At 43.0% G+C, this 12,345-nt stretch overlaps 1 protein-coding gene across 1 annotated transcript in view; it reads left to right on the forward strand.

The window, feature by feature from the left end:
• The window catches only part of LOC126426677 (E3 ubiquitin-protein ligase MIB2), a 224,885-nt gene that overhangs the window by 110,617 nt on the left and 101,923 nt on the right, over positions 1-12,345 (forward strand). The window contains exons 8-9 of the mRNA XM_050088569.1: positions 5,993-6,167; positions 10,560-10,690. Coding sequence (XP_049944526.1) covers positions 5,993-6,167; positions 10,560-10,690 — 306 coding nt within the window. The remainder of the gene's footprint in view (positions 1-5,992; positions 6,168-10,559; positions 10,691-12,345) is intronic.

The raw sequence follows: 12,345 nt of genomic DNA on the forward strand, positions 1-12,345 counted from the left end.
AGAACAAATTTCCTTATTTGCTGAAAATCTTGTGATACTTTACCACTAGCTTGAAGTTTCAAAAGCCACTCCAACAGATCCATTACATTTTTGCTGCTTAACATTTTACAAACTGCACTACACATTCTTTTTATTTCTTTTATTTTTTTAAACTTTTTATTTATCTATTTATTTTTTCAAACTAGCAACTAAAGTTTCTAACTGTACTGTTCTTGTTTAGTGTTGCTTATTAAATTGCTCAATATGCTTCTTCAGTAGCACTTTCTTTTCTTTTACTCTGTCATATTGTACTTTCAGCATTTTGTGATTTAAGCACAGTAACTGTGGTCATTATACTAGGTACGTAAAGAATGACTTTCCACAATAAAAGTAGAATAATAATTTTACAGCCTAAAAGAGAAATTATTGATATCTGGAGTAAAATTGAATTGTAGACTTACTGTGAGTTACTGATGTCTCATTAATAGCATTATCCTGCATATTGTCAAAAACTTGCTTTCTGGGTAGTGGTCATAAGATTTTATCCTTTATTTGTAGTATATTGAAAAAGTGAAGATGGTTCGTATTTCCGTGGATGAAAGGTTCCTGTGGTCATTTGTTTGGTATATACATTTCTCTTCGAAATGAGTTGAGCAAAGGTAACTAGCTGTAGTTGTAAACCGGTTGTCTTGTTTCATATTTACGACCCATTTCTTTCATAGTTCCTCTTCTTTTAAAGAAAATTTTTGATTAATGAAAACCAAATTACTTTCCTGCATTTATCTTATGCATAATTCCAATTCCTATACAGTCATTGATGCTTGAAAATATTTGTTATACTAATACAGTTATTCATGATATGAAATATTTGTTGTTTTATTGTTTTGGTTTGTGCAATTGAATGCTGAAGATACTGGAGGTTCAGTTTATATTTTGTTACACAAATCATCTCACTTTTCTTCTTGTATGTTCTCAGGGATTGTTCCCTCCAGTTTGTCCCCATATAGCAAAATCACCCTTTTAAATATTTGCAAATGGAAATTTTAATTAACAAATGTAGTACCAACTGGAGAGATTGGAGACTTATAAGGAACTTGTACCTGGGACAAAGGGTAAAGGTACGACTGAACTACGGAGAAACAAACAGTGTGGAAATAGGAAGGGGAGTGAGACAAGGATGTTGTCTGTCGCCAAGTCTCTTCAACCTGTACGGAGAAATGCTGGAGAGAAAAGCACTGAAAGTATGCGGAAACTTCAAAGTAGGATGACGTCTCATCGACACCGTCAAGTATGCAGACGACCTGGTAGTGCTCGCCTAAAATCAGAGACAGCTGCAACACGTGATGAACAGTTTGGTGGAAACGGGAAGAAAACACGGCACGGAAATCAACATCGAAAAATCAAAAGTGATGCGCATATCAAAACGTGAGAAACACGTGAAGATAACTGTTGACAATCAGGAGCTAGAAAATGTGAATCAGTTAAAGTACCTGGGAAGTTTTACCACAAAGGATGCCCACTGCACCAACAAAATCTGAGCAAGAATCGCCGTGGCCAAAGCTGCTTTCAACAAGAAGAGGACTCTGCTGACCAGCAAGTTGAGTTTGGCATAGAGGAAAAAACTGATAAAGTGCTACATTGCACTGTATGGAGCAGAGGCATGGACCATGAGAAAGAAGGAGAAAAAATACTTAGAGAGCTTTGAAATGTGGTGCTGGAGGAGAATGGAAAATATCAAGCGGACAGATCGCATAAAAAATGACGATGTACTGCGAAGAGCAGGAGAGAAGTATTCTGCGTACAATTCTTCAGAGAAAGGCCAACTGGTTTGGACGTGTACTTAGACACGAGGGACTCATACACGATGTCATCGAAGGGAAACTCAGAGGAAACGCATGATGAGGAAGATGAAGAATTCAACATCTGGACAACATGAAAGATGAAAGGAGATACAGCAGACTGAAGGAAGAAGCTGAAGACAGTGAACAGTGGAATCAGAAATTCTCCGTACAAAGACATGGACCTGCCACTAGGCAGAATACTACATAATAAATTGTACCATATATTTTAATGAAAATAAGATTTAAAAAAAAATTACTGATGGCATGAAAATGCATATATTCACAATAAATTAAAATGTGATACAGAACTTCAAAACATCAAATAGAAAATAAAATTCTTTTTTTCGTAGAGATCGGACACTGTTATTCTTGTATGTGTTTTTTTCATTTAACAATAAGGCTATACAGGGTAGTTATACTTCATCTTTCACTACTTGAGTGAGTGTAGATGGAAAACTATTTGCTGTGTGGGTACCCAACTTTACAGAAATGATGTTCAGACTTTGCATTGCAGCAGTTGCATTGTTAATATCACGACCTGCCTTTAGGTGCCAGTACTGGGTACGGCACCGAAGTGTCGAAACACGAGCGGCCGTGTGCATTGCAATTGCAGACATTCAGCACGGTTCTGGACAAGGTGAGCAACGCTGTATTATAAAAATGTTTTGTCCAAACAATGGCACCGGTGCTGCTGGTCCTTGTAAGTGTTGATGCATTAAAGGATACAGAGAGGTCCTCTTTCCGCACCACGGTTGAAGAACGTGATTGGAAAGTTGAAAGTAACTGGCGATTTGGCATCTGTTCCCAGGAGAGACCGACAGTGAATTGCGCCACAAATTGTTCGAGAAGTTACCGTTGCTATGGCTGAGACTGCTGTATGTGATGCGTGATCTTCAAGCAGTGCACGGGCTGTGTCGTGATAGCTGAACGTTCCGTGGTCCACCATTTGAAAAGCAAACAGTTGTGAAATGGTAGCCGTACAAACTTCCAGGCTGTCACGGATGCGGGTGGCCGTCACATTGAGCAAAGTTTGTAATCTGGGGTGTAAATGTGGTACACAGTTAACAAATGTTACTCTGTCATGTAGAAATTAATCTTCTTCTTCTTTTTTTTTTTCCCCCAATAATTTATCCATTATCTCTCTTCTTCATGCCCTTACAAATGTTGTCACAAAATTTCAACATCCTACAATCGTTCATTTTTTATGGGATCCCTCTTGTGTAGCAGAGCTTAATAAGTACTCTGCACTGTCTCAAATATCCAGTCATATCACAAAATACAGAGGAATAGTGTCCTATGATTACAGCATAGTCACAACTGTAATCTGTTGACATGATCAAAAACTTTGGTGTAAGAGTTTGTGATGATTTAGAATGGAATTTTAACAGAGGCTAAGCTGTGGGTAAAATAGTTGTTGGTCCTCAGTTCGTTGGTAGATTGTTGGGAAAATGCAATCAACCAGCAAAGGAGACACAATTCACTTATTTGTCCAGTCTTAGAATATTGCTCAAGTATGTGGTAATAATATAAAATACGATTAACAAGAAGAGAATATAAGCTTTCAAAATGTGGTGCTAGAGAAGAATGCTGAAGTTTAGATGGGTAGATCACATAAATAATGAGGAGGTATTGAATAGAATTGGGGAGAAGAGAAGTTTGTGGCACAACTTGACTAGAAGAAGGGATCAGTTGGTAGGGCATGTTCTGAGGCATCAAGGGATCACCAATTTAGTATTGGAGGGCAGCATAGAGGGTAAAAATCGTAGAGGGAGACCAAGAGATGAATACACCAAGCAGATTCAGAAGGATGTAGGTTGCAGTAGGTACTGGGAGATGAAGAAGCTTGCACAGGATAGAGTAGCATGGAGAGCTGCATCAAAACAGTCTCAGGACTGAAGACCACAACAACAACAACAACAACAACAGGATTAACAAGGGATATTGAACTTATCAAAAGAAAGTGGTACAAATGGCTACAGGTTTGTTTTACTTATAACAGAACGTCATGGACACTGAAAAATGTGACCTGGAAACACTTGAGGGTGTATCCCAAATATCCTCAAGATCCTCTTTACAAAGTATAGAGAATAAGTAGAAAGTGATTTTCAAATACAGCATTAGTAGTGCGCTGTTTGACACAGTCCCATCAATGGAATATCTGACGTGCATTGCTGCAAAGCAGTACGAAATGGAATGAGCAGGTACGATCGTAGTAGGGATGGCGAATGGCTGACTTGGTTTACTGGGAGAATCTTAGGGTAGTGTGGTTCATCTATAAAGAAGACAGCGTGTAGACCACTAGTGCGACCCAATCTCGAGTACTGCTAGAGTGTTTGGGATCCACACCAGATCAGATTAAAGGAAGGCAGTGAAGCAGTTCAGAGACGGGCTGCTAGATGTTTTACCAGAAGATTCGATCAACATGCAGCTATTACAGAGATGATTTGGTAACTCGAATTGGAATCCCCTAAAGTAAAAGGACATTCTTTTTGAGGAACACTGTTGAGAAAATGTAGAGAAACCGGTATTTTAAGCTGACTGCAGAAAGGTTCCAGTGCTGCGAACATATTTTTCACGTAAGGACCACGAAGACAAGATAAGAGAAATTAGGACTAATACAGAGGCATATAGACAGTCGTTTTTCCCCCCGTTCTACCATATTTACTCGAATCTAAGCCGCACTTTTTTCTGGTTTTTGTAATCCAAAAAACCGTCTGCGGCTTAGAATCGAGTGCAAAGTAAGCGGAAGTTCTAAAAAATGTTGATAGGTGCCGCCACAACTAACTTCTGCCGTCGAATATATGTAGCGCTATACAGGCATGTTGAAAGGAAAGGTTGAAGAATGTAAACATTATGCCATGTATTCTTTCGTGTTTGCTGCTATCTCATTTAAATCCTGTATCCGTAATAAACTACGAAACCAGAGTGAGACAACAGCAAATGCGGAAGAATATAAATATCATGTCATGTTTATATTCGTATTATTCTTATGCTGAATAGTGATACAGTCAGAAATGAAGCACGGCAACTGACTAGATTTTTAAATCTAGGATGACTAATTTCTGTGCAGAATGTAATGTACTAAAGAGGCGCCTGTAAAGATTTTCAAACTGAGAAAAATTTTCGCTAAACTCTCGTTAAGAACATCTTCTATCATACGCAGTCTATTATTTTGTTCTTGTTGATCATTATCAAAGAAAGCAGCAGTGTAAGTAACAACAAATAGCAGTCTCTTGCCATTGTTTTGCTTAGGAGACAATTCCTCTCTTTTTTTACTGTAAGCCGCGGTAGCGCGCACAAAGGCAAGCCGTGACGCGAGCGGCGACAGGTCGTAAACACTCATTGTCAGAATGTGAAGACACAATGAATGACACAGTACAATAATGCATTTTCAGCTTAGAGTGACTTAAACGCCTATAACAAAGCGAACGGCACTTATCAGATAAAAGCAAAATAAGCAATTGATTCAAACCAGACGAAGCACATGAAAAAGCAAGGGTACCCGTATAAATGTGGACAGAGCGCCTGACACATAGCAATGGCTACTTAGTAAAGCTTAACTGTTAAGCTTACGACTCGAACCAAATTACTATAGCTGTAACTTCACCCATTCGACCTAAATTGTGTCTCATTTTACAATGGACCGACTTTGTTTCAATTTGGAGGTGCGGTCTAAGACTTTTCTCTCCCCTCGAATTTCGAGTCTCAAATTTCAGGTTCGGCTTAGATTTGGGAAAAATTTTTTTCCTCGATTTTGAGTCTCATTTTTCAGGTGCGGCTGAGATTCGAGTGGGCTTAGATTCGAGTAAATATGGTATTTGCGAGTGGAACAGGAAAGGAAATGACTTGTAGTGGTGCGAGGTACCCTCTGCCATGTACCGTATGGTGGCTTGTGGAGTAAGCGTGTAGATGTACAAGATTGTAGAGATAATCTTTAGATTCTTAAGTTTTGCTCCTACAGGGACAGTGGCATTTATAGAATCTGCCTGCAATTCGTACACAGTTGAAACAGGAAGAAGTCCTAACGTGCGGTACTGTGCTGAGCCCCTTTGTGATACACTTCACAGTTGTTTGCAGAGTATGTTTGTTGATGTGGAATTTAGTGGCCAGTAGCTGTTTCAGACGTTACATATGCAGCATTATGCAATTACGTAAACGTCTGCTGTCATCAGGCACTGGGGAAGCTGGGGCAGGTGACGCGCGTGTACGGAGACGGGGACCTGCGAGTCTGCGTCGACAGCGAGACGTGGACTCTGAACCCGCAGTCCGTCACGCTGGTGACTGCCGTCGACAGCGAGCTCAGCAACACGATGGGAGGCCGGAGTGCCGACAGGCAGGACCACGCCAGTGAGTACTCTGCGCGTATCTAGCACTCGCGAGTACCGAGAGATCGTGTGCAAATATCGAGTGAGGTCAGTGAGCCGATGTGGGGTGCCTCGGGAGGTAAAGTTTGTACGGGACCTGCATTGTGGATCGATTTGTTTACTCACTAACTGATTCCTTGTTGTGAATTATGACACAGTTGTAGAGCTTAACTTTATGCAGTGTAAATGTGAAATCAAACTAAAATGTGACACAGAAACATTGCACTTTTTTTTACCTGTAGCGCTGTGGAAATGTGCTGAAGACTGTCACTTTACTAGCTGTCATCTACTCATTAAAAAGCTGTAACAGTACTGTCGACACAGATGTCGGACGATGTACTCTTCTTGTCTGGAGGAGGATGTGACTTCAACAAAAGAGCCACCATCCACAGGGAACATTGGGGTACGAGGAAGTCTATCAGTGGAATAGTCAGTCATATTGACCGTATTCTAATAAATGCTCACCATACCACCTCAGTTATAGGCGTACTATCTTAGCACCCACAATTTCGCTCGCATAGACTGTGTAGCCTGCAGAGATATTTTTTGTTTTGTTTTTATTTAATCAAATTTTGTTGTTCAGGAAGTGCAATGCCTTCTGAGCTTTTCATGCTAATTAAGGCCGTATAAGTGTGGTCTTTTCCAAATCTATTTCTGATCAAAAAGCAATTCTGGTAGCTGAAGTCCAAAGTTTTTGTTAGTCGTGCCCTCTGCATTCTTGTGGAGATATTTCGATAGTAACTTCCATCGCCTAACAAATATTTCTGTATATCAAACCGAGAAGGGAAATACCAGTTTTAATAAATTTAACTTTAATATTTTTTTAATGTAACCCTCACAACACCCCCACAACGACCCCATTAAGTTTTATTTACATTCCCTCCACAAACATTCCTTCGCCCTAGCCAGATTACGCTCCCATATTCTATTTCCTCAGGCTTGTCTGACATTTGGCATTACCCCCAAAGGCCTCACACTTGAAGTTCCATCTCTGGCTGCAACCCTTCCTTCCATCAGTCCCTATACCAGTTCCGAACTGAACAATCCATTGCCCTCACCCACCTAATCCTTCACCTACACATCAACTCAGCCAATGAACACACCCGTCAACTCCTATCTTTAATAAAAGTCCTTAATCTTTCCTCTCCCACATCCACACCGGCTGTTCAGAGCATCCTCCTACAGGCCAACTGTAAATTAGAACAGCATACCACTCTCCACCTCAAAAAACTATCCAATCTCCTGGTTTCCCACCTCCGGAAAGGCAACTCACTCACCCTTCACAACCTTTCCAGCAAACCTCAACCTCCTCTCATTGCACACAAACCCAGTCTCTCCCATCTACTCAATCTCCCACTTCCAGCTCCACTCCCTCCAAAACCTCACAATTCCGATCAACACAATCTGGAACCACAACACCCCAATTCAGTAGTTAACCTTTCCTCCAAACCTCTCCCCCAATCCGAAACCTCTGTCCTATCCAAAGGCCTCACCTTCAGCCCCACTCCCAGATTCAACCAAACAGCCCTCGTCAAAGATTTACTGTCCTACACTCGTACTCTCTGCTGGAAATATCACTTTGCCACGAAGAAAAATGATCCTAATCCTACTCCTAATGATCCAACTCCCCAAGACACCATCCAAATTGAACCCTGCCTGGAACAGTTCCGTCCTCCGTCACAGCGGGACCCACCACCTCTTCCTCAAAATCACCCTCTCCAAACCTTCCAGGAATTTCTGACTTCCAGCCTTGCATCTCAGTCCTTCTCAAAAAACCTTAATCCTACACCCAACATCACCACTGCTGAAGCCCAGGCTATCCGTGATCTGAAGGCTGACAGATCCATCGTCATTCTTCCGGTGGACAAGGGTTCCATGACCGTGGTACTTGATCGTCGTGAGTATGTGGCTGATGGACTGCGTCAGCTTTCAGACAACACCACGTACAAAGTTTGCCAAGGTAACCCCATTCCCGATGTCCAGGCGGAGCTTCAAGGAATCCTCAGAACCTTAGGCCCCCTACAAAACCTTTCACCTGACTCCATCAACCTCCTGACCCCACCGACACCCCGCACCTCTACCTTCTTCCTAAAATCCACAAACCCAATCATCCCGGCCGCCCCATTGTAGCTGGTTACCAAGCCCCCACAGAACGTATCTCTGCCTACGTAGATCAACACCTTCAACCCATTACATGCAGTCTCCCATCCTTCATCAAAGACACCAACCACTTCCTCGAACGCCTGGAATTCTTACCCAATCTGTTACCCCCGGAAACCATCCTTGTAACCATTGATGCCACTTCCTTATACACAAATATTCCGCACGTCCAGGGCCTCGCTGCGATGGAGCATTTCCTTTCACCCCGATCACCTGCCACCCTACCTAAAACCTCTTTCCTCATTACCTTAGCCAGCTTCATCCTGACCCACAACTTCTTCACTTTTGAAGGCCAGACATACCAACAATTAAAGGGAACAGCCATGGGTACCAGGATGGCCCCCTCGTACGCCAACCTATTCATGGGTCACTTAGAGGAAGCCTTCTTGGTTACCCAGGTCTGCCAACCCAAAGTTTGGTACAGATTTATTGATGACATCTTCATGATCTGGACTCACAGTGAAGAAGAACTCCAGAATTTCCTCTCCAACCTCAACTCCTTTGCTTCCGTCAGATTCACCTGGTCCTACTCCAAATCCCATGCCACTTTCCTTGACGTTGACCTCCACCTGTCCAATGGCCAACTTCACACGTCCGTCCACATCAAACCCACCAACAAGCAACAGTACCTCCATTATGACAGCTGCCACCCATTCTACATCAAACGGTCCCTTCCCTACAGCCTAGGTCTTCGTGGCAAACGAATCTGCTCCAGTCCGGAATCCCTGAACCATTACACCGACAACCTGACAACAGCTTTCGCATCCCGCAACTACCCTCCCGACCTGGTACAGAAGCAAATAACCAGAGCCACTTCCTCATCCCCTCAAGCCCAGAACCTCCCACAAAAGAACCACAAAAGTGCCCCACTTGTGACAGGATACTTTCCGGGACTGGACCAGACTCTGAATGTGGCTCTCCAGCAGGGATACGACTTCCTCAAATCCTGCCCTGAAATGAGATCCATCCTTCACAAAATCCTCCCTACTCTACCAAGAGTGTCTTTCCGCCGTCCACCTAACCTTCCTAACCTCTCGGTTCATTCCTAGGAAATCCCCAAACCACCTTCCCTACTCTCTGGCTCCTACCCTTGTAACCGCCCCCGCTGTAAAACCTGTCCCGTGCACCCTCCCACCACCACCTACTCCAGTCCTGTAACCCGGAAGGTGTACACGGTCAAAGGCAGAGCCACTGTGAAAGCACCCACGTGATTTACCAACTGACCTGCCCACACTGTGAAGCTTTCTATGTGGGAATGACCAGCAACAAACTGTCCATTCGCACGAACGGACACAGGCAGGCAGTGTTTGTCGGTAATGAGGATCACCCTGTGGCTAAACATGCCTCGGTGCACGGCCAGCACATCTCGGCGCAGTGTTACACCGACTGGGTTATCTGGATACTTCCCACTAACTCCGGATGTGGGAACTTGCCCTTCAGTATATCCTTTCTTCCCGTTACCCACCAGGCCTCAACCTCCGCTAATTTCAAGTTCCCGCCCCCGTACATCACTTGTCACTCAACAACATCTTTGCCTCTGTACTTCCGCCTCGACTGACATCTCTGCCCAAACTCTTTGCCTTTACAAATGTCTGCTTGTGTCTGTATATGTGTGGATGGATATGTGTGTGTGTGTGTGTGTGTGTGTGTGCGCGCGAGTTTATACCCGTCCTTTTTTCCCCCTAAGGTAAGTCTTTCCGCTCCCGGGATTGGAATGACTCCTTACCCTCTCCCTTAAAACCCACTTCCTTTCGTCTTTCCCTCTCCTTCCCTCTTTCCTGATGAAGCAGCCGTGGGTTGCGAAAGCTTGAATTTTGTGTGTGTGTTTATGTTTGTTTGCGTGTCTATCAACGTGCCAACGCTTTCGTTTGGTAAGTTACATCATCTTTGTTTTCAGATATATTTTTCCCATGTGGAATGTTTCCCTCTATTATATATAATCATTGGTATTTGATTTCAAACTCAAAATTAAAACATTCTTGAAAGTTTTAGAAGTTGTGTGTCCAGTATCTCCCCACTAACAGTCTCAATAATGGGCAAAAATAGTAGAGACCCTCAATTCCCGGAACGGACGAACTGTCGAAGTACGTAATAAAATTTGTGTCAAACCGTCAGTGTGTGCGAGTGCTAGAAGAGAAGGTCACGTAGAAGTATCCACAGTTGTGAGCAAAGTGTGTGAGCAGGCGGAGTGAGACGCGTACGGTGTGTGCGGCAGGCCCGCTGGCGGCGCTGCTGCAGGACCTGGTGGTGGAGCAGGCGGCTGGCAGCATCGACCGGCTGGTGAGGGAGGCCGCCCAGGGCCACGCCGACACCGTCCGAGACTTCATCACCAGCTTCCCCGACAAGGTGAGCGTCCTGGTTGCTTACGTCTCCTGCGGTGTGGAACTCCTCCAGAGGTTAACTTTACATATAAGCTGATTACTGGGTTTTGGTTGTTGTTTCTGTGGTCTTCAGTCCTGAGACTGGTTTGATGCAGCTCTTCATGCTACTCTATCCTGTGCAAGCTTCATCATCTCCCAGTACCTACTGCAACATCCATCCTTCTAAATCTGCTTAGTGCATTCATCTCTTGGTCTCCCTCTACGATTTTTACCCTCCACGCTGCCCTCCAATACTAAATTGGTGATCCCTTGATGCCTCAGAATGTGTCCTACCAACCGATCCCTTCTTCTAGTCAAGTTGTGCCACAAACTCCTCTTCTCCCCAATTCTATTCAATACCTCCTCATTAGTTATGTGATCTACCCATCTAATCTTCAGCATTCTTCTGTATCACCACATTTAGAAAGTTTCTATTCTCTTCTTGTCTAAGCTGTTTATCGTCCACATTTCACTTCCATACACGGCTACACTATGTACAAATACTTTCAGAAATGACTTCCTGACAAATCTATACTCGATGTTAACAAATTTCTCTTCTTCAGAAACGCTTTCTTTGCCATTGTCAGTCTACATTTTATATCTTCTCTACTTCGACCATCATCAGTTATTTTGCTCCCCAAATAGCAAAACTCGTTTACTACTTGAAGTGTCTCATTTCCCAATCTAATTCCCTCAGCATCACCCGACTTAATTCAACTACATTCCATTATCCTCATTTTGCTTTTGTTGATGTTCATCTTATATCCTCCTTTCAAGACATCCATTCCGTTCAACTGCTCTTCCAAGTCCTTTGCTGTCTCTGACAGAATTACAATGTCATCAGCGAACCTCAAAGTTTTTATTTCTTCTCCATGGATTTTAATACCTCCTCCGATTTTTCTTTTGTTTCCTTCAATGCTTGCTCAACATACAGACTGAATAACATCTGGGAGAGGCTACAACCTTGTCTCACTCCCTTCGCAACCACTGCTTCCCTTTCGTGCCCCTCGACTCTTATAACTGCCATCTTCTTTCTGTACAAATTGTAAACAGCCTTTCACTCCCTGTATTTTACCCCTGCCACTTTCAGAATTTGAAAGAGAGTATTCCAGTCAACATTGTCAAATGCTTTGCCTAAGTTTACAAATGCTAGACACATACGTTTGCCTTTCCTTAATCTTTCTTCTAAGATAAGTCGTAAAGTCAGTATTGCCACACGTGTTCCAATATTTCTACGGAATCCAAACTGATCTTCCCCGAGGTCGACTTCTGCTAGTTTTTCCATTCGTCTGTAAAGAATTCGCGTTAGTATTTTGCAGCTGTGGCTTATTAAACTGATAGTTCAGTAATTTTCACATCTGTCAACACCTGCTTTCTTTGGGATTGGAATTATTATATTCTTCTTGAAGTCCGAGGGTATTTCGCCTGTCTCATACATCTTGCTCACCAGATGGTAGAGTTTTGTCAGGACTGGCTCTCCCAAGGCCGTCAGTAGTTCTAATGGAATGTTGTCTACTCCAGGGGTCTTGTTTCGACTCAGGTCTTTCAGTGCTCTGTCAAACTCTTCACACAGTATCATATCTCCCATTTCATCTTCATCTACATCCTCTTCCATTTCCATAATATTGTCCTCAAGTACAT

The sequence above is a fragment of the Schistocerca serialis genome, chromosome 11, assembly GCF_023864345.2.
Source record: "Schistocerca serialis cubense isolate TAMUIC-IGC-003099 chromosome 11, iqSchSeri2.2, whole genome shotgun sequence".
Classification (NCBI taxonomy): Eukaryota; Metazoa; Arthropoda; class Insecta; order Orthoptera; family Acrididae; genus Schistocerca; species Schistocerca serialis.